General features: G+C 34.9%; 3 protein-coding genes and 1 long non-coding RNA gene across 4 annotated transcripts in view; 1 reads left to right on the top strand and 3 right to left on the bottom strand.

The window, feature by feature from the left end:
• Nucleotides 1-3,553, bottom strand: part of LOC142227348 (ras-related and estrogen-regulated growth inhibitor) — a 74,923-nt gene extending 71,370 nt beyond the window's left edge. The window contains exon 1 of the mRNA XM_075297824.1: nt 3,457-3,553. The gene's annotated coding sequence lies outside the window, so the exon portion shown is untranslated. The remainder of the gene's footprint in view (nt 1-3,456) is intronic.
• On the top strand, nt 1,330-2,624 carry LOC142227352 (protein YIPF6). Its single transcript, XM_075297831.1, has 6 exons — nt 1,330-1,488; nt 1,547-1,672; nt 1,743-1,821; nt 1,877-2,042; nt 2,103-2,260; nt 2,332-2,624. The coding sequence occupies exons 1-6, from the start codon at nt 1,471-1,473 to the stop codon at nt 2,442-2,444; spliced, it is 660 nt and encodes a 219-aa protein (XP_075153946.1). The 5' UTR covers nt 1,330-1,470; the 3' UTR covers nt 2,445-2,624.
• A 168-nt stretch (nt 3,554-3,721) lies between the features above and the next one.
• On the bottom strand, nt 3,722-14,194 carry Tps1 (Trehalose-6-phosphate synthase 1). Its single transcript, XM_075297819.1, has 5 exons — nt 13,783-14,194; nt 6,749-6,905; nt 5,325-6,604; nt 4,567-4,894; nt 3,722-4,502 (listed from the first exon to the last, which is right to left on the bottom strand). Exons 1-5 carry the CDS (start codon nt 13,914-13,916, stop codon nt 3,960-3,962), a joined length of 2,442 nt encoding a protein of 813 aa, XP_075153934.1. The 5' UTR covers nt 13,917-14,194; the 3' UTR covers nt 3,722-3,959.
• Nucleotides 14,195-22,954: 8,760 nt separating this feature from the next.
• LOC142227345 (uncharacterized) lies at nt 22,955-23,385 on the bottom strand. Its single transcript, XR_012719827.1, has 2 exons — nt 23,226-23,385; nt 22,955-23,168 (listed from the first exon to the last, which is right to left on the bottom strand). It is a non-coding gene; the product is annotated as an uncharacterized LOC142227345 (long non-coding RNA).
• Nucleotides 23,386-23,910: the final 525 nt, after the last annotated feature.

Here is a 23,910-nt window from a genome sequence, read left to right as displayed (position 1 = left end):
CAAGGCACTCCATTAGCAATCAGCTATAAAAATAATTCACTTATTATTGATCTTAACACTACACTCATTTATAAGGGGAATTCGCCACCTGGACAGTGCCTGTGACAGTCAACATACATAATACAATGTAGCCATAGTCGCCTTATGTCCTATTAGTAATACAATGTAGCCATAGTCGCCTTATGTCCTATTAGTTCGCCTCAGCCAAACTAAATGGTTGGGGACAATGCAGTTTAAATTGTTGTTTTAGTAAAATCTTCTACTGTGACTATTAACCATTATTTTGAGGGAATATGAATTAAATTACTTAGTTAAAGCATTGGACCACTTCCATGCGTTTGTTTTTTAGATTTGGCAAGAATATATATCTGTATTAATTTGGATATTGGTTCTATTTCTTTGGAGTGCTTCTACGATACCAGAAAATTGTGTACAGAGAACGGCACATTATTCTGTATTCCCCGTAATATTATAACGAATGCGAACACTATCGCAAATTATTCACATTATAAAACTTGCGAAAGCTTATTATTTCAAAATCGTTTCCTTTTTCTACATTTATCATTTCATTGTATATTTCTCACACATTGGAAAACTGTGTTATTGGCATACATACTTCTAAAGATGATAATTTTGTTGAGAGTACCAACCTTAAGTTAGCATAATAACAATATATCCGCGTACTGTTAAACATATAGTTCATTATTGTGAGTGTTTAGTTGTTTGACAGCAGTTTCGTTATTGTGAATGATTTGTCAAATGTGACTTTCAATGAAATGGTAATTAAAACAAGATAAAATAAGAAGAAGACTTCATATTTTCTGTTCTTTACTCTGAAAGATGACAGCTGGAACACTGAATTTAATATTCGCAATACAGCTTCGTTTATTTCTTTCTTTATTTGAAACATATAACTAGAATGAATGTTATATGTTTCATACGGCAATACGTCAGAGAGTCGCATCGACGCAAACTTCACGTCATTGTGTTAGCAGAGACCTCTAGTGCTTCAATTTTGCAATAACAAAACTGTGTTTTCGTCTTTGTCTTTGGCTACCATTTCTTAGCGCATACCAGTTGCTTAGAAAAGATGACGATAGAATTTACAGAATTCTTTATCAATTCTACTTGGACAATAATATTTTGATATGAACATTTGGAGATATGAATATAGTGATGAAAGCCCAATATAATTGATATATAAATACCAACTGATCCCGTTTATTATAAATCCCATAAAGGTGGCAACTCAGGCTACATTTTTATTCCATCAGCAGTTCGAAGACGACGATTCACTGTAATCGTCGTTCAGAAGAAGAAGAAGAAATGTGACTTTCAATGAAAAAATGTAAATAAAACAAGATAACAAGAAGAAGAAGAAGACTTCATATTTTTTGGAGTTGGACAAATCATCAATTACTTGATTTTTTCAAGCTTGATACTTGAAGAAAATATAGACATTCCAAGAAAATGGATTCGAAATTAGATGTAAGTGACCATTCGCTATCTACTGAATAAATAATTAGTATATTGTATACACTGATAGATGGACGACTACTCTAATGCTAGTCTGGAGGGTGATATGTCAATACCGGGCGCTAGTAGAACAACAAATGCACCACCGGGAGCTCCAGACTTTAATACACTAGATGAACCTATTAAGGAAACTGTTGTAAATATTGGATTTTTTTTGCATCATTTTACAAAATTGCCGATGATTTGTTTTTTCTCTTCTTTTTAAGTTGCGTGACATGCGTGCAGTGGGTGTGAAATTTTATCATGTTTTATATCCAAAAGAGAAGTCAAGCCTTCTAAAAGACTGTGAGTAGTAGGTGTAAATTAGATCTACATTAGAGCTAATTAATTTTCTATTTAGGGGATCTCTGGGGACCATTGGTACTGTGTACTTTTATGGCTACAGTTTTGCAAGGCTCATCTGTGGGTGATTACGATGGAGGGCCAGAGTTTGCCCAAGTATTTGTAATAGTATGGATAGGTGCTGCCATTGTCACTTTAAATTCAAAATTATTAGGAGGCAATATGTAAGTAAATTTGTGTTTGGAATGTTTATTGTTAACAGATTCTAAAATACTGGGAAACAGTTCGTTCTTCCAGTCGGTTTGTGTTTTAGGATATTGCCTGACACCCGTGGCAATATCCCTGATTGTCTGTCGTATAATCTTACTTGCCACGCAATCACCACTACTATTTTTCCTACGCCTTCTTACGACAACAATAGGATTTCTTTGGGCAACATATGGTAAGAATGATCCGATTATACGATACTAGCTCTAGCTATAACGATACCTTTATTTCCAAACTTCTGCTTAGCCTCCTTCATTTTTCTGGGTGACAGCCAACCACCGAATCGTAAACCTTTAGCAGTTTATCCAATATTTTTATTCTTCTTTATTATCTCGTGGCTGGTGATATCTCACAATTAAGGATTGTGAATTAAATATCTGTAAGGGCATTTCCTCTAGTTTTATTTTTTATGTTGTACATTATTTTCGTTATGCCATCATGTATTTTATAGTTTACTTCCAAATACGAGTAAATATATTAATAAACAAAAATAAAGTTCTTTTTGTATTACGCTGTAAGATGTGTTTTGAAGAACTCTATATCTTATCTTTTTTCTATTTTGAACAGTATAAAATTGCAATGTCTATCAAGAATTATTTAGACGTCATACTTCTTATTGGTTGAAATTCAGTGAATTTGGTATTAGATATATCATTGAACATATCCCGAAGCTGGGAATTTTCAATGTGTAGTTGGGAATGATATTTCTTATAAAATCTAATTTTATCTATTAAGTAGATAAGAAAGCGAAATAAAGTGATGTATAGTGGTGTAATGGCAAACATTGGCAATCCTAGGGCCTTCTCAGAGATTGAAGAACGCAATATACTTTTTTCATCGTTGGTTCAATCTGGCAAAAATTCATTATAGGGAAATTTAGCTCGCGCTCACGAGTTTTGAAGTCCGATTTTTAAGTAGAATTGGCCACAAAACAACAAATTGTACAATTTTTAGGTTTTATATGTAGGCCTAAGAACAAAATATATTTGTTTTTATATTCCTGCCCTCTAATGTCTTAAAAAGTTCCTAAATAGGGTCAGCCAACATTTTGTTTGCTGTTACACCTTAATTTGAAAAATATTTATTAGCATAAGTTTGTTATTTTAGCGGATTTTTCTGCTAAAATAATAATTGTATATACAACGAGAGTAATATCTTTTTTCAGCGTGACCCGAAGAATCAATTTGTATTTTCCGATATGACATATCTAATCAGGGCTTAGTTCAGGATTATATTTTACCCAAAATTTTGGGTGTCATTCTTTCTAGAATGAGTTTTATGAAGAAAACTCTTTATTTCGATTTCGACAATAAATAAATATTTTGATCAAGTTTTGGGTTGGGCATAAAACAAAAGGCAGAGAATACTTACATTTTGTAATTGTTCAACGTAGTTCCGATGTTGATTTCTTAAACAAATAAAAGATACGTTCTTGCTATAAATGCAAATGAGTTTGACATTTTAAGCCCGGTTCTATAAAAAATCTGAAAATTTCTGACGTCCATGTTTGTTATTTAAGCATTCAACAACAGCTATGAACTGTTTTGTGTTTTAGCGGATTTTTTTCTCCAACAAAATTCGATGGGTTTAATCTTCTTCTTACACAACATCATAAATAACAAGTATAAACAATGAGTTTTGTTTTTTATTAAAATCGCCTTAGGAGCTTTAATTTGTATTCCATACAAGAAGGTTTGTTGTTGTTTACTATTATCTTAAAACAGAAATCATGCAAAATTAGAATGAAAACTTTTCGCGTAATACAAGCAAATATCAATCCATTAACACTATTTGCGAGTACATTAAGGTACATATCTAGATATTAGTCATCATTGGAATGAACACCACATTGAAATTGACTTCTTATCAATATATTAGACATTCTCGACATCAAGACTATTCGAATTTGGAGCTAATTCTAAGGACATTTGTGTACGTACACCATCACCTTTCGGATTTCGATATGTTAATGAGTTTGCCCTTGCCTTACGACCCATGAAATGACGTTCCACCCATTTCAACATGGTGTAAACTGAATCTGTCGATGGTAAACGATGGTCGGCAGCTGTTTTCACTATATCTGAAGATGTCACACGGAAAGTGCGAGCCATACCCTTGAGAGCTACCATGGCATCTTCGTCGGTTAAATCATCGCCAACATAAATAATTTTGATTCGTTCACTCCAGTCCACACCGAAAGATGTTCGTAGTATGTATATAGATGCACGACCTTTATTCCATTGAACAGGTGGGCGGGCTTCTAAGGCACAATGTGCTTCCGTGGCCCTGAATCCATATTTGATCATAAGACTGCGTGCTTTTTCAATCATGGCTGGTCGAAGATGTGTTGGAGTTTCTCGATAATGGAATGTCAATAATGCTCCTTTGTTTTCAACCCAGGCTCCATCACGGCAAACCTAAGGCAAGAATACACAATGAATGTTTAAACATTTCAAAACTCCTATAGCTTGGAATACGTACCGTATCTTGTAAAGATTTCAATAATTGACTGACTTTGTTCTCAAAAGCAATGGGCATTGGATGTACAAATTTACTACCATCGGGATGAAGAATTTCCAAGCCATGATTGCCGGCATATGTTATACCTTCGATGCCAACCATTTTCTTTACATTATCTACATTACGACCAGAAATAATAGCCACATAGACATCCGAATGATTGGACAATTTAAAGAGGACATTTTTGATTTCAGGAGATAAGGTGGCTAAATCTGGATGGGGAGCAATGGGTGCCAAGGTACCATCATAATCCAATAATAAGGCTAGTTTGTGATTGTATCCAATGTATCTGGAAGTGAAAATTACATATATTGGATAAGTTAGTAGAAATCCAATTACAACAATGGTTATAGTCATGCATTTCTCAGGGGTAACACTGAGCTAGCTATAAACAGGACCCGGCACCATTACTTTCCTTAAAGTCCGGAATTCACATCTAACAAAATTCCCGCTCCTATGAGAAGAGCATAGGAATTGTTTATATCGAAATTTTCGTTATTGTTATTATTCGATTGTTTACACTCTTAAATTATCAGCGTGTAAATGAAATTATCGCCCCAATAGGCATATGTGAGAAAAATTTAAACAATGATATCAGTATCTTTTTGGCACACAACTATCATGGCAAAATAACTTTTTCTGTCAAAATGGGAACACTGCTCAGATTATAATTGTGCAATAGCTGAATATTAGATTGGTGTTTGGGATTATAAACTTACTTGAGTAAATAGTCATCGAAATCATCCACTGTGACTGGTTGCATTGTCGTTGTTCCCACATCATCCATTTCAATGGATCCCATCGCTTTGAGGAAGCAACGCATCCAATGACTAACATCACATTCAGATTCACGTCTTCTCAAACGACTCATACGAAGAATTTTCTCATCTTCGGGCATTGTCAAGGCTCTGTGGATAACTTCTGCTGCTTGATGTACTTCATAGGGATTACTTAACAAGGCCTCGTGCATCATCTCACCAGCTCCGGCAAAGGGTGAAATAATTAGAACTCCTGGTACTGGATTGATTTGACAGGCAACAAATTCCTTTGCTACCAAATTCATACCATCCCTGAGTGGCGTAACCAAACACACAGCTGCATCTCGATACAGAGCCGCGAGCTCATCTTGTGCAACGTAATCGTATATATAGCGTATTGGGGCCCAGTTGGCTGTTGTGAATCGTCCATTAATACGGCCTACCAATTGATCAACTTCTTCTTTCAATTCTCGGTATTCTTTCACATCAGTTCTTGAGGGTACAGAAATTTGTAAGAGAGATACCTTCTCCTTGTGTTGTGGATACTTTTCCAAGAGAACTTCAAATGCCATCAATCTGTGGACCAAACCTTTGGTGTAATCCAAACGATCCACGCCAAGAATTGTTTTTTGTTGTTCGGTTACTTTCAAAACGTTGGGTGCTTCTTGGGCCAAATTAACAAAACGTTCGTAGGGTATGCCAATAGGCAAAGGACGTACGCGTACTGTACGTCCTCCATGTTCAACCAATAGGTTATTGCGATCCACACGACAACCCAAATTACGCTGGCAACAATCCACAAAGTTCAAACAGTAATCTTGAATGTGGAAACCGACTAGATCACAGCCCAACATACCCTGCAAGATTTCATCAGACCATGGGAACAAACGGAAGATATCCCATGGTGGAAACGGTATGTGCAAGAAGAAAGCTAAACGGCAAGGCAGTTTTCTTTCTTCAGCTTGTTCGCGTACCCAATTGGCAGCCAACATAAGATGATAATCATGTATCCAAACAATGGGTGGGTTCTTATCGTGGCCATTGTTCTTTGACAAACATTTTTCCAAGGCTTCAATTGTGCGACTGGCAAAATGTTTATTGACTGTGATATAATCATTCCAGTGATCCGCACCGAATGTAGCTCTACCGGGCATTGAGTGGAATAAAGGCCAAAAAATTTTATTACAGCAACCATTGTAATAACTGTCGAAAATTTTGGGATCGATGTTAACAGAGACGACCTGAAAATGCAGGAGAGACAAAACGTTATGATATCTGATAGAATGTAATTTCGCATAAGACCTCTCTACCAATGCCTGAGATAATTATAATTTTCATATATATTATAACATGTTTAACAAACGTATGAGTTATCACCAACTCACCTGTTCAGATTTTAATCCTGCTGTTGGTGTTTGATCAGAAGGTATTGATTCTGGGATTGGTTCATTAGGATCCTCCAGATGAATGCCAGACCAGCCAACCCATAAACCATGACCACGTATAACAACAGGACACACTGCTGTAACCAATCCACCAGCACTAAAAAATAAAAATATTAATTCTTTAAAGAATTATTTAAATTCCATAGATGTTCTTAGGAACCGAATAGGGAAATGCCTGCTTAATTTATATACCAGAAGTCATGTCCTATCTGGACTCAAATTTGATAATTATAATAGTCCATACAAAATTTGAAGTGATTTGTTTAATTAGTACAAAAGCTATCGATCATATAGGACAAACAGGTGGACGTCTGCATGTTTGTGCGTGCTATATACTGGAACGATCACATATTAACTGTTGTTTTGAATGACGATTTGCTCTTACCTATCCAGAACTAAATCTTATTTGATGAGCTAATATTTTCAAGTTTAGAAGTTTTCTTCAACAATTGAAAATTTTCAAGTTAAATTTCCATAGGCATTCTGTGAATGATTTCATGTTGTTTCCTCTCACACATATGGATATTTTTGGTAACTGAATTGTTACGTGTTTTATGGTAAAAAAAAAATCAACACAGGTGCATAACAAGTATTAAGAATTCGCTCTCATAATTACTTCTTCTTATTATGGGGGTAAATAATGATATGAAAACGATATTTTGCTATCAAAAATTTAGTGCCGAAAAAGTTACGTTCAATTAATTGCAATAGGCAAGTGAAAGGGAAATACTCTTGGCGTTTTTAGAATATGAACTTGATTACGAAATTAAGACATTGGCGGCTCTTTTTGTTATATGAAAGCAATATTATTTGCTTATCAATAACGCTGTGTTAACACGTATGCATACGCATAACCTCTCGATAGAGCTACATTCAACATTATTTTTTTTTTTTTTTTGTAAAACTATTAAATTTTTCTCTCATTCGATAAACTCTCAATCTTGGACATTACGAAAAGCTCTTAAAAGTGGACAATTTTCATGAGACTCATTAAAATTAACCTCTCCTGAGTGGACACCCCCAATTTTGGAGAAAATTTAGGCGACGGTGGGTGTCCACTTATGAGAGGTTTCACCTTAGTATCTTCCGACCATCTTGCAAAACGTAATCGAAGAAAGTAAACGAATAGACGAATGTCTCGAATATATAATGTAATATATACTAAAAGTTCTGTATGACTGTGTATGACTATTTTATTTTATAAATATTAACAATCGGCGTCTTTTACAACTGTATAGATAAGCGTTGGGACAAAAAATTACACACACACACGCACACCCACAACACTCTGACGTCGGTTCTTCAGATAACATTACCGTAATAAAGTGAAATCTTCAATGTTTATAAAATTCAAATAAAATAATTAGTATATTTTAAGCAATAAGACGCGCGAATATGTCATTTGCAATACCGATGGAATTTGATCTGAAGAACTGCACTCAATAGACAATCTGTGTAACAATTTGTTTGGATAGCCCATGCAAACATTGTATCCAATACAAAAAAAAAACTACCACCTTAATGTTCCTTAAAAAATCCCCAAACAAATACGACGCCATCAAATATAAAGTTCTATAAACTTACATTAAGCTATTGTAAATATAAATACAATTAAAATAGATAAGATAAATTCAGCACACTAATATTTATAAACTATATGTAAGGAAGTATTTTTAATCAAACATTTTAAACAAAGTGCATTCACATATTGGCATATGGCCTATGTGGCGTATAATGTATAACATTTATTAAATAACTTATACGATATGGTGCACTAATTATTTATTGCTTTGATGGGTTATTTTTTAATACACTCATTTCTACTAGAGTCGTGAGAATATGGAATGATTAAAAGAAATTTTGTGAGGAAACAATATTTTGCCTATATAAAATAAAAAATCTATCTATAAATAGTTTTGAATATGGAAACTATTATTTGTACTTGCATAATTAAAATATATTGGAAACCATTATTAAATTTATGTTGCAGTACATTAGATACAGGTTAAATCACTTCAACTCACTTGAATGCCCAGATTAGTTCATTTGTAAAGCAATTAATAGATATCATCTAGACATTATTGGCTGATTAATTTGCTATTACTTCTCATAGGATTAATTAGCCGAGAAAAAAAACTGAAGTACGTTGACATAGTAGAAGGATAATAACAGGCAGGAACATAAAGAAGTGTTTCAAGTGAAAGTAATGTTGTGTGAAGGTACATTAATGTTAAGTTTATTAATTAAATGCTGCGTGTTAATTTCAGCATTCAGAAGTCTAATAATGAAAACCACATCAAACCTACCACATCTTTGTCAAAGCTATGCCCCTCTGGTCATTACCCAGGAGAGAATGCCAAAGTTCATGGTGGGCATTAAAATCTCCTAGAACCAATCGGTTATGCCCGCTCAACAACCACTCAATGTTTGGGCTATAACCAGGAGCACAGCTACCAACCGGCGGTATGTACACATTGTATAGCTCTATCTCGGCAGCCCCACACTTAACTGCTACCCCCATACATTCCATGTACGGGTCATTAGTGTCTAGCACAAGCGTGATAGGTCTATACTGCACGGAACGGTGTAATATGAAAGCCAGGCCACCACCTCCATTTCTTGTGCGATCCTTCCGTAGGACATTGTACCCATCACAATGTCGTAGGCTGCAGGTGGGATTCAGCTTTGTTTCCTGGATCGCCGCGACCCTTATCCTTTTCCGATTCATAAAGTCTACGATCTCACTAATCTTACCACGGAGCCCGTTGCAATTAAATTGCAAAAATGATGCACTCTCCGGAACTGGTACAACAATATTCGGTGTAAGATGCTGCGGCGGAGAATATTGTTGTGCGGGAGAAGTCGGTGGGGTCACATAATCAGATGACCCACTGCTGCTGTCATTGGCACAGCATCCTGCCACGAAGTCAGTTTGACTATACTCCCGCAGCGATGTTAGGCCGGAGCAGTTCCGGAAGTGCACCCATTCCATGCACCGGTTACACCTCACCGAAACCGAGCGATGGTGAATTCGATTTCGGCAGACGGCACAGTACCATGGTCCGGGGTTTTCCTCTATCCCGGCTCGGACCAAAAGCAGGCGGAGAAGGCTCCCCGGGATGCACCTTCTCCAACACGAAAAAACGGACGAGACAACACGTACACTGAGGTGGCAGCCGCTGGCCGATAGCTGGTATCCATCGGGTCAATCCGGTGCGTAGAACCCGCCGCCGTGGGATTGTCTGGAAAATGGGAAGGGTGATTCCACTACTGAAACCGGGCAAAGATTCGAGCAAAGGTGAATCGTACAGACCGATATCCCTTCTCTCGCCAGTAGCCAAGACACTTGAGGCATTACTCCTCCCCAGCCTTGTGGAGAATTTTCCAGCTGCCCACCATCAACATGGATTCCGTAAGGTACATAGTACGACAACAGCCTTACATGCCATTTCGACACATATTAATAAGGGACTTAACCAGCCCAGGCCGTGTCACAGGACGGTCCTCGTGGCGCTTGACCTATCGAAAGCATTCGATACGGTCAACCATGCCACATTATTTGAGGACATCGAGAATACGTCCCTACCGGCAGGAGCGAAGCGTTGGGTGCTGAATTATATGTGTGGACGCCAGTCGTACGTGGAATTCAGGGACAGAAAGTCAAGACCGCGTAGAGTTAAACAGGGAGTTCCCCAAGGTGGGGTGATATCTCCGGCACTGTTTAACCTCTACATGTCCTCGATTCCACCCCCTCCTGACGGCGTCGAGATTGTATCATATGCGGATGACTGTACAATCTTGGCATCTGGGCCCAATGTTGATGACATTTGCGATCGGTTGAACGTCTACATAGCTAATCTTACCAGTTATTTCACTGCGAGAAACTTGAGGATATCCCCCACCAAATCCTCAGCCACACTATTTACTACATGGACGGCAGAAGTGCGCAGGCAGTTGAATATCAGAGTCGATGGAGTAATAATTCCGACCACAAATTACCCCAAGATTCTTGGGGTCACATTCGACAGCCTTTTTAGGTCATCTGCCCATGCCACTGCAATATGTAATAAGCTCCGTGGTAGAAACAAGGTCCTCAAGTCACTAGCCGGCAGTACTTGGGGTGCGGACAAAGAAACCTTGCTAACTACTTATAAGGCAATTGGCCGGTCAGTGGTAAACTATGCAGCGCCAGTGTGGACACCGCAGACCAGTGATACGCAGTGGAATAACATACAAACCTGCCAGAACGCTGCCCTTAGAACTGCGACTGGGTGTCTCCGCAGCACACCCCTGGATCACCTTTATGTGGAGACAAAGATCATCCCTGTGCGAAGACACAACTACATGCTGTCAAAGCAGTATCTCCTGGGTTGTTATCGCAGTAATCATCCAAACCACCATCTTATGGATACACAACCACCACCCAGGAACGTAAGGGTTGATATACATAATCTAGAGCGCGAGATCCAGCGCTATAAAAGAGAGCCTCTAGATCAAGCAGCGTACCAGGCAGGTTTGAACAGGATTCATGAGGATACTGTAGCTGAAGCGGTGAGAAGCTACAAGGTTAATCCTGTTCTTGGAGTCCGACCACCGCCCATAGCATCGGAGGAAAGAGACCTCCCACGGCAGACTAGGGTAATTTTGGCCCAATTAAGATCAGGCAAGTGCAGCCGCCTCAATTCCTACTTATCGGTGATTGATAGCAGCGTAGCTGACGTTTGTCCAATTTGCAACCAAGGGCCACACGACACGCGTCATCTTTTCTCTTGCCCAGCCAAACCAACCCGACTTACCACCAGATCACTCTGGACACACCCCATCTTAGTCGCAGAGTTCCTTGATCTGCCAACAAGCTGATGTACCAAGCGTATAACATGAAATGGATGAGATCACAATAAACTGTTACAACAACAACAACAACAACCACATCTTTGTTCCAGTGTCGGTAAATCGATCAATTACAAGCGATTAACATAAGGAGGGATCAGAGTAACCTAAACCACACAGAACATTTTCACGAACATTTTTCCAATTACAGTCTTAATTGAGTTTTAAAAAATATTAAAATTCAACAAATTATTTAAATTAATTTTTTAATTGGATCAATTAATTTTCTAATTGACTTTTAATTAATTCTTTAATTGATACTATCATTTATGTGGTTGAAGATATTTCAATTAAAAATTAATAGGATCAATTAATTTCGTGATTGAAGACAAAAAATATTTTTATTGTGTGCACGTAACGCGAAAAGTAGATATTATATCGTAAACGGAGACAAATTATTATTTGTATTATTATTTATGCATTTATAATTGGATTTTCACTGCATTTAAGTAAAAATTTAATGAACTAATTATTTCCGAAAAAATAATGGGCGGTAGCAATAATGGGCTATGTTTTTTTGTTTTAACTAACCGTCTAGAGTCCGCACTCTGGACACCAACAAATAATTATTTCTTCCGAAAAGAAATTTTATACCAATGACGATTTATTTACTTCTTAAATTTGTCTCCAGAAAGGCAAATATTTATGATATTTGTTGCCACGTTTATCCCCAAATAACTTTGATTGTTCTAAACAAAATATCTTTAACAACAAAAGAAAACCTCGTTTCCAAAAAAGTGATTTTACTACTTCTTTTTGTTTTTTTTTTCATTAATTTTTCAATAACATTTTCTCAATTGAAAGAAAAAAGCAGATGTTACTGATAACAATTATTGACGTAATGTAAAATATTATGCAACTTAAATTTTAAGACACAAAATGTATACAATATTAAAAACAAATTACTTTAAAAAAAATTTATTGTCTTTGTTTTACAATTTTTTGTTGAAATTTGGGATACTCGTCATTGAAATTTTCGTCCCTTAACCAAAATCGTATGTTTTAGAAGTAATCACAATTTTATTCCTTGCAAAGAAAATTTTATTTGTAGAAATAACTTTTAAATGAATTAATATTGAATGTTTAGGTTAAAGGTAAAAAGCTTCAAAAATAGACAAATAGCGTCTTCGCATTAGGCTCGAAATCTAGTAAAAATGGAAAGCTAGTTAAAGTCGTTTTTGGAAGTGTAATGTGCATGACATATAAGATTTGTTATAAATAAGTTTACTTTGAGATTTCTCTTAGAATTTATATTTATAAACGGGTATTTATTTTCACGTGAATAGCTTTGATAAACATATGGCAAAAATAAAATGGAGAATTCTGCATTGTAAATTCAATTTTATAGTACTTAAAGTTGGGAGATCTCCGAAAAAAAATATATATTTATTATACCTAGCAGTCAAAGCTTACAATTATATTTATAATTTTATTGTAAATGTATTTAATCAATAAATAAATACATTTTTTATTACAAATAAGCAGCATCTTTGAATTGGAATCAATACCAAAATCTTTAAGGAAAGATCAAAGTATTATTGATATACATTTTTTGGAGTGTTTATTTATGTACACACAGAAATTTTGTGCTGTCATTTGTCATCTTGATTGCATAACCTTTCCCAATATTTTAAAAATCAACTTGTTGAATTTAATAAAATTACAAAAATTTTGTTGTGACAACAGGGGAAGAGGACAGAATTCTCCATATCCACACAATAATGGGAAGATAAATCAATACTATAAATAACCATGGGAAAATCTTGAGGTTAAAATAATAATTTATATAAATACTTCGGCGAAAAAACAAAGTAATAATTTTCAATAACAATCTACTATTGATAAGAATAAAGTCCATGATTCGTTACGAAAATCATTGTTTTTGTTGATGCTAAGAAAAGCGGCGCGATACGATTCTAGCTAACCGAGGACACCGAGTGAATGACAATGGGACTAAAAAGTCAGTGACTTATCACTTGTCTATATGAAATAGGCTGTACTTCATTTTATATACGCTAGCCATATATACATAAAATTTGAATGTTATTACTTTTTTGTTTTTGCAATTGATAACATCATCTCACCTGGCTTTACGTTCCAAATTTCCGGTTGCGGAATTTCTGACCAAAACAAAGGGCAAACGATTAGAGACAACAATTAAACTGGCTTTTGCTCCAGGCTCAGCTGAATTCGTTACAATTATTTCGGTTTCAACCATATTTTTATTTTAAATTGGTGCAGTCTTTTTTCTATTAAAATTTGAAAACCTTTGGGGTTTTTTTTCTAAATTAGTATCTGTTTTTAATTTAAGTTTTTAGATTGCTATCATTATCCTTCAATGCAATCCTTTAAACAAACACATACATCGATCGTGAGCATTTATAATCACTTTAAACGGTTTAATAGAAATCCAAATTTTTATAACACTCTTTAGTATAGGAACGATATTTTTTCAAGCAGATGAGTCTGGGATCACGAACGAAACTGTTCTGATTAAAAAAGCCCGTTGACAAATAACCTATAGTAAAGAGCCGAATCTGTGCATCGAAGAGCTGCAAACAAAACAAAAAGTGCAGTTCGGGGTTGCTATTATCATTTGCAATTGATCGATGCATCCGAATGCATTCATCGACGTCTTATTGCAGCTTATCAGTACGAAAACAATGACAATAATAAAGAAATAAATAAAGCAACAACTAAAGCTTGGCTATATGAGCAAAAACAATAGATAGGTGATAGATAGATAGTACAGGCAGAGAGTAGATCAACTGCTTGACATTTCTTTTAACTATTGTTGTAATAACTTATCACACCCACACACGCACATACATACAAATTTCCAGGGTTGTTCTTGTAATTTGCTTAATTTCTTTGAATGGTTGTGGCGTTTGCTCACATACATTTGCACAAATGTAACTGAATGACATGGCAGGGGACATCGAAAATTTCTTTGATATGAGAGATTACTCTCTAGGTTTTCGAGAGCGTCTTATTTGGGACTCTCAATCGATTGTTTCCTTATATTCGATTGTACACAAAAATTCAAGTGGTAACTGGTGATTACTGGCACATTTGGATTGTTACGTTTTTTTACTTGGCAAATATTTGTAAAGTGCGTGTGGCTAGTATTGGTATATCAGTGCATTGTAGAGGTGTGCGCGTGACACGAAACAAATATGTTGTGCGTGAGCGTGCGTGAGTAATAAAATCGGTTCGAGAATGTGCGTGAACAAAATTTCTGCAAAATCACGCTCACTAAAAAATCAAGATTTAATTCTTACTCGTGTGTTAACTGAAATCGATTTAGCTGTCGAGCTATATTTTATTTATGAATTTTGTTACCCTTGCTCATTTCCGATGGGAAAATGTCGTGAGTCTCGTGAATTGTCGTGAATCGTGCGTGAGCGTGAGACTGTAAAAGTACTTCGTGCGTGTGCGTGCGTGATTACTGCTTTGCATTTCATGAATATGCGTGACTGTGAGTGGCTACGACACTTATCGTGCGTGAGCGTGCGTGAATAAATATTTGACTTTGTGAATGTGCGTGAGTGTGAGTGAAATTTCACTCACGCGCACACCCCTAGTGCATTGTAACAATTGTGATTGAGTGGGATGGTACACTTGCACTTGCAGCGTAAGAAGTTTTAGTCATTTTGTCATTATTTTTTCTCTTCTATGGCTGGTATTCACCTCTAACGAAATTACCGAAACCGTTAAGAAATGCGTTGTTGTATCTCGTAACGAAAATTTCGTGAGGCGTTGTTATCGATTGTTAACATTATGCTCCCATAAGAAATACAAGCAAAACTGTATTATTTGCATACAACATGCATTTTATAAAAAATATTCATGACTATGCCTTTACCAAAAAGTTCGTGTTGTTGCCGTTAGCGATTGTTTTACAATTTACTTCAATAAGTAAGCCAGTGATAAACAACCTAATCGAAACGAAAATTTCATTTCTTGGGCCCGGCATGTAAGGTAATTTCGCCATGTGTTTCTTGAGCTCGATATGCAACTCTGGCGAAAATTCATGTTTCTTCGATTCCATTCACTAGTTTTTCCCAGAACGTTTCACAGTTCACACCGAGTTGAGATGTTCATGACTATGCCTTTACCAAAAAGTTCGTGTTGTTGCCGTTAGCGATTGTTTTACAATTTGCTTCAATAAGTAAGCCAGTGATAAACAACCTAATCGAAACGAAAATTTCATTTCTTGGGCCCGGCATGTAAGGTAATTTCGCCATGTGTTTCTTGAGCTCGATATGCAACTCTGGCGAAAATTCATGTTTCTTCCATTCCATTCACTAGTTTTTCCCAGAACGTTTCACAGTTCACACCGAGTTGAGATGTTTTAGTTAATTCACTATAAATTCAAATATATGCAACGCTTGTTCAAATAAATACCTCGACCGCAAAGGGAAAATTTTTTAAGTTATTTATTTTCGAGTTTAGCCGCTAAAATCGTAATTTTTTTACAATTAATTCATTTTAAGGCATGAAAATTTGCTTTGGGCTACTTCATATAAGGTTATAATAAAATTTGCAACAAATTTTATGCCTTTTTTTACTGATTTAAGGTGAGTACTAAGTTCGAGTTTAGCCGCTAAAGTGAAAACTAAATCAGTAAAAAAAAGACATAAAAAGTTATACATATTTGTTGCAGATTTTATTATAACTTGATGGAGAATAGCTCAAAGCAAATTTTCACAAAGTTTGTATTCCTTAAAATGGATTATTAAAGAAAAGTGATCGTGAAAAAAGTACGATTTTAGTGGCTAAACTCGAACTTAATACTCATCTATAGTTTTCACTTTAGCAGCTAAACTCTTTGAGGAAAACTTACATATGTTTTGAAATGACTCGTTTCGAAAAGGGAAACATTTTGAACCCCAAAACACGCTTGGTGAGAAGACGTATTAAGGCCCGATATACATCTGTAGTGAAGTGTTTGCCTCTTTAATACGGCTGTTTTTGCCTTGTAAGTGTGGAGTGTATTCTAAAGATCTGGAAATTCGAATAGCGAAAAGATTACCTAATCACTGTAGTGTTTTTCAGGCTGAAATATTGGCAATAAGAGAGGTGGTGAATTGGCTGAGAAGTAATGTTCCAACAAATATTGGCATTAATATATACTCAGACAGTCAACCTGCAATAAAATCCTTGGACTCCGTGTTCCTTAACTCAAAAACGGCCATAGACTGCCGCAGATCTCTCAACGAGATGGCTGAGCAGTACAATATTCACCTAATATGGGTGCCTGGTCATAGGAACATACCGGGGAACTGTGAAGCAGATGTGTTAGCAAGGCTAGGAACTACCTTACATATTCCAGGGGAACTAGAATCTGTTGGTATGCCTCTGGCCACCTGCAAGGTCTTACTGCGTGAGAAGGCTGTTATGATGGCCAATATTCGATGGGAAAATTGCAAGGGTTGTAACGACACCAAGCAAATATGGCCCCATTTAAACTTAAACCGCACACTAGATATGCTAGTGTTCTCAAGGCGTCAGATAGCACTCCTAATATCTGCTATAACGGGTCGCTGCCTGATAGGCGAATTTGCAAAAACTATAGGTGCGAAGTATAATGACTATTGTATAAGCTGTCATGACGTGGAGGAAAAGGAATCAATTAAACACCTCTTGTGTGAGTGTCCTGCTTTTTGTGTAAGGCGTAAGCGAATTTTAGGAGCATATAGCTTTAGATTACTGGCTGACCTGGAAAACGTTAACTTAAGCAGTTTGTTAATGTTTTTGGAGCAATCTGGTTGGTTCCACAAAAGTAAATAATAGAGAAGGTTCAGACTAGAAGTGCCCATATGTAATAGGTACTTTTAGTTAAATGTGGTATCACAATGGACTGAATAGTCTAAGTGAGCCTGAAATTTAATCGGGCTGCCACTTTAACCTAATCTAACCTAACCTTGTAAAATGTAAACAATCAATAACATTGTCCCAACGAAAAATTCGCAAGCAAAAATGCCTTTGCATGTCTTAAAATAAATACTATGTTCGCTTTTCGCGTTGAAGTTTTCGCGCTTACTTTATTAAAACAGTTCAATATAAAGCAGATAAATTAACTCAATTGATTCGTAGTTTCGTATTCTCCTAGATTTCGACAACACTTTACAGGAATAGGTTTGTTTTCGTTTATAATTTTGACAATTTCAGGAAAAGTAATCGCGAAAATAAAGTAATTTTCAACTCAAAACCCGAACATAGTACCCACGATAACTTCGTCCCAGCAATCATTTCAATAGCAAACTTGCGTATGGACATTGGAAAGAATTTAAAAGTTCACTTTTGGTTTCAGTTGAACTAAATAGTCCCCGTGTAATTTTTTTATAAACTTTCAATTAGTTCATCAATAACAAAAAGTTAACCCTCTAATCTTAAATCATTGAACGTGAAATTTTAAATGCAATCACATGCTATTTTCATTTACAAATCTCATGGTCGTAAGCATCTAAGATTAGCGATAACGAAAGCGATTAGTTACTCACGTGTACATCATTAAAATGAATATGGGTGATCAAATCAAATAAAATTCTATATGGTAGGAATTCTCTGTAGTGCAAGGGCTAACATGGGCATCTAGCACATGGAAGGTTACTGTACCGTAAATAGAAACGAGTATACTTGTATAAATAAAATTTTAAATAAATATATATTTTACAAAACCAATTGGGTTAAATACCCTCCAATCGGTACAAGTGAATGCTAATTAAAGAGTTTTTGGAAGCATGATCCATGTTAGCAAAGTTTAAAGTAAAGCCTCATATGTACCACTTACGAAAATATATCTTAGAAATAGATAATACATCTTTAAGGCCAGTAATAAGTTCGCATTATCGCGCAAAAATAGCCATTTGTTCACGGTTACTTTTCTTTAATAATTCATTTGAAAAAAAAATAAACTTTTTCAATTTTTGCTTTGAATCATGTTGATCTTACATTAAAAACAGATTTCCAATGCATATTCGCATTTTTAGCTTTTAATTTAAAATCTTATCGAGAAAATTTCTATGTTGAAACTAGGAAGTTAGGTTACGTCTTTGTTGAAACATTAGCCCACTTCGCGAGATAAGACATCTGATCCATATACAACACAGTTCCCTATATAAAACTTTTCTCGGTTTTTTCATAGATAAGGGTTCATACAGGGGGTGTGTTATAAGCTATTTCACAAATATAAACTCGTATACATATGCAAAAGAATATCTCCACCCATATCAAAATTACATAGACATTGCTGGGCAAGCATTTGGAAAGAGCAATGTACCGTTTACTTTCTTTTCTTTAGATGCTTCAAAGTCGTGGTGAAAAAATTGTGTGTACTAAGTTCGAGTTTAGCCGCTAAAATAAAAAATAAATCATTTTTTGGGAAGTCTTATTAAAACTTGAAGGTGAATTTTCGCTAGAAAGCCTTATCGGGCTTTATGGGAGATAATTAAAGCAATCGATAACATTACACGCAAAGAAGGAATAAGAGCAAACTGTTATTTTCGAATGGTGTCCATGTAAGAGGTTCCATCCAAAAATAACATTTTGCTCTTGAAACATGTTTGAGGTGATTGTATTCCTTCTCTAGGTGTAACTAAAGCAACAATATATTTTTTTTACTCATAAAAAATAAAAATTTATACTCCCATAGAAAAATATCTGTAAACACAGCAGTCAGTGTGTGCTGTTGTATTTTTGCCATTCATGGTATATTCCCGCCCTTCAATATTCTTGGGAGAGAGAGATAGAAATATAAAACACATTACTTATGTAGTATTTCTATTGTATTACGAGAATCTCTACACAGTGAGACATTATTATATATTGTTCATAAGTTTCTCTCGGGCTTAAAGACTACAAAACACAACAATATTCAGTTGTTTTCGATAACATTGTGTCGCATGTACTCCAATAGGAAAATCGCCTTCAAACAGTATTCGCATAAATCCTTCTTTTTAATTTAGAAACAATTTGCAAGGAATTTATAAACATTACGCTTTATAAATACTTAAGTAGTATTTATATTGTATTACGATAATCTCTACATTGCCTTCTTTGTTTTTTTCAGGAAACATGGACTTTTTCTTTTCAGCAGACTTTTTTCTTTTTAGCAGCGGAAGTGCCAACTAAATTTTTTTTTATGTAAACACAGTGAGACATTATTATATATTGTTAATATGTCTCTCGGGCTTAAAGACAACAAAACACAACAATATTCAGTTATTGTCGATAACATTGTGTCGTATATACTCCAATAGGAAAATCGCCTACAAACAGTATTCGCATAAATCCTTATTCTTAATTTAGAAACAATTTGCAAGGAATTTATAAACAATACGCTTTGTAAATATTTCTGTGTTCTGTATATAGTACTGTAGTAATTTATTTGTTATCAATACATTTTATATATGTTATATACTTACTGATATTCTTTAGCTCATCTTATTTTGTGCGGTTATAAATTTCTTTTGAGAACATTTGAACTTTGTACCATACACTAGTTGCATTGCTCGTACAGCCAATATGATCTTGTTCATGAATGAATGTCATTCAGAAAAGACCTACATTGGAAAGGTTGTAAATATAATTGGAATAAAGTATTAACACTTATAAAATCGTGATTAATTAAAAAAAAAACTTCGATTCTTCATGGAAGGTGGTGAAGCAGTCTATAAATGTGGTATACACAATGGAATTATTCATGCATTGCAGTTTGCCCGTACCTATAAAAAATGTATTCGCATTATTACTAGCGAAATTTTTTTGGAAGGACTAAAATAGTCTCTATCTATAAGTTTATCGACATGTTCTTCTATAAAGCCCGGTATGCAGCTCTTAAAGTAATTCCTGCATGCCAATAATACAGTTTTACACGAAAAAAGAACTTTTCTGATTTATCAAACTACAGCTACCAAATTATTTGATAATTGATAGATCGAAGATGTCTCGCAGTGTTCGGCAACTTTAACCTTGACATGACCCTTTGATCTATAGCGCTGTACAATAGTTTATCAAATCTTTCTAATTATGCCTGTCATATTGCTATGCAGGCATAATTTTTTTTAGTTGTTTAGCGAAAAGTTATTTTACTAACTTTTTTACATGACAATTGTAATTTACGTAAAAAGAAAAATAAGTATCACAGACAGATAGTTTTGTATATTGTTTTTTTTTTCGTTTAAGCAAATCTTGATTATCGGTGAATGTTTATACTATGATTCGATTCTTCCGATTGGTTTAAGAAATAGCTGTTAATTTACATTAGCGTGATTTATTTTTGATGAAAGCGTGAGATATTCTCGGAACATTTAAAAAAATTTTAAATTCATTTCTATATTTACACTTAAATTCAGTTAAAATATATAAAAAACAAAAAACATAAAAAGCATAAAACATAAAAAACGAAAAAAAAACGTTGCTCAATTTCATTTATAAACAGAGTTCTGCGATATTAAATGTTGCCAATTTTCTGTACTCAAGTACAGTGGCGGGAAATGGGTTAATGGCGGCGCACACATATCCGCTTAAAAGGCAAATATTGAACTTTCCAGCTATGCCATATGTTCGTGATTCATTATGTCATTCAATTTTCTTTGCTTATAAAATACTTGCTACATACACGCTCACAACAAATCGCTTCTGTAACATATACTCCCAAACATATTTTGCTTCAAGCATATATATTTTTGGGTATTGCCCAAACATTTATATGTTTGATCTCTTCCAATATATAATATGTTTGAAAGCATATTGGTCTAAACAATATATGTTTGGGCAGTCTAAGTTCCAAACATTTTGTATTTTTGCATCCAAATTCAATAATGTTGTCTTCCAAAAAACAATATGTTATTATGTGACCATATAATATGTTTGGAAGCATTTTGCACCCAAAAATATTATATGCTTAAAAAAATTCTCCCAAACAATATTGTGCTCAAAATTTTATTTATTTATTTATATATTTACAATCATAATGAATTATGGAAATAAACAGGTAATATAGGTGCTAACAACATAGGTTTTCGACCTGAATGCTCAAAATTTCATATTCCCCGGCTCAAAAAATTGTATATTCCCCGACATCTTTCTCACTTCCACGAGATTTTTTAGTTCTTAGTACCTTTTTCTGTAATACAAACATTGTAGAAGAAATTATTCAATTTTATGATTTTTTTTATTTTAATTTTACCTTTTGCCGGACGGGGATTCGAACAGCGGACCACACAGGTTGTAAGGATCAAAGAAGTAGATGATCAATTGCCCAAGGAAAAATAAAATGTTAATTTTGTAATAACAAGCAACAACCACCAACTTAATTCAATATCGCTCCCTGTTAAATAGCGCTCCAAGCTACTAAACACATATATGTTTATAGGCTATTTCTAAATTAATATATGTTTGCATCCAAGCATATTATATTTACAAACATTTTATGTCCCAAACATAATATGTTCTAACATATTAACATATATGTCCCAAACATGTTATGCTAGTTTATGAACATTATATGCTTGCACTCAAAAATATTGTGTTTAAAAATTTGTGTTCCAATCATATAATGTTTATAGCCAAACATATGAAAAACAGTCTTTTTCATCCGTGTAAGGGCTGTTTTCTTTTAACACTGGATGCAGCATTTGTATGGGCTATCCAGAACATCTCATCAGTACAAGTCGAGTCGGTGTTACCAGATTGTATTTTGATAAAGTGACGCTTTTAGATTCACAATAGCAGTTTATTGTGACTAATTTATCGAATATCATGAAATTCAAAGTGATACAGTGTCATGAATAATCGCAGCAGTACATATTTATAACTATTTGAGCATTTCATGCATTAAAAATTTAAGATTTCACTTGTTTTCTGTGATTGTTTTTAAACAGCTGATGACAGTGTTGCATATTTTTTGGAGATGTCCTGGATAAACGAGTACTCTGTTTTCTTTTAGTCCGTGACTGCTTAGGGTATCCAGTGCAAAAATAAAACAGCCCTATACCCTGCCAACATTTTTTGAATTTGGGGACTCTTTTGAGAATCCCCACTACGTCGAAAACAATCATATACGACATCAAAAACTCGTCGGAAAAGCGCCGTCACTATTGAGAAGTTGTACCACGCCAAGTTACTACAAAAATGTTTCGCATGAGTGCAATTATTAGGTGCCTTTATAGATCAATTTAGAACGACGCCAATAAGGGACCCTCCAAACAATCAGAAAAAGTGCATTTTAAGATAGTTGTAAAAGAATCATTGTGGTCGAGTAAAACACGTTTGTTTAGATATTTATTAATTTGATTAAACATTTACAAATTCTTAAAAATATAACATTTATACCACTATCACATTACATTTAACATAATTTTTGGCATTAATGATGATGTTGAGTTACAAGTAGCGAGTTACATGTTGCTGCGTCTATCAACCAGTGTTTTTATTCCATGGAGGCAGCGTGTCTGTAAAACATCTGAAAAACAATCACTTTATTCCATTTGGAAAATCACCAAATTGTTCACCAATATACCTTTCACAATTTTAGGCGTATAATCTATGTTTTCAGAACTTTATTTTCGTTTTTATTTAATTAAAATATAACAAGCTGGTTGCGCTTGGCGTTTCACAAAAAAATGGCTTTTTTAACAGTAGGGATGGCAAATTACTTGCATGTACTTTTTGATGTACCTTTTCATGATGGTTGAAGTGACATTTACGAGTCTGTGGTAACGATGAGGTTGAAATGGAACTTTGAAATGCTGGCAGGGATAGTTGCAAATAGTTTAAGAGCTGTTTTCTTTCTTAGCAAAATTTGAACAATCGCTAATAACACCGCTCCGAATTTTCATTGGCAAATACAGCATTTCTTATGGGTAGCGGAAATTTCGCTGGAGTTGCATATCTTTAGGTCAGAATTATGTTCGCGTTTAAGTTTTCGCGGTTACTTTATTAATGTGTTAAGGCCGGTACTCTGATTGTTGGTGCGAAAAAAGTTCCACTCAATCATTGTTTCGCGTTGAAAAATGATAGTGTTGACAATATATTTTGAGGAAAAAAACAGCCATTTTGGGACTTTTTTGCGTTTATTTCGTCGAAATGTATTGACAACATCGCAGACTGTCACGAAATGATTACATATACATACGCAACTAGTGGCTCGATTTACACACACACGCATACAAAATAAATAATTTGAAAAAGAAGAAGCAGGCGAA

This window comes from Haematobia irritans, chromosome 2, assembly GCF_050003625.1.
Source record: "Haematobia irritans isolate KBUSLIRL chromosome 2, ASM5000362v1, whole genome shotgun sequence".
In the NCBI taxonomy this organism is placed as follows: Eukaryota; Metazoa; Arthropoda; class Insecta; order Diptera; family Muscidae; genus Haematobia; species Haematobia irritans.
This window is presented reverse-complemented; position numbering and strand designations above follow the sequence as displayed.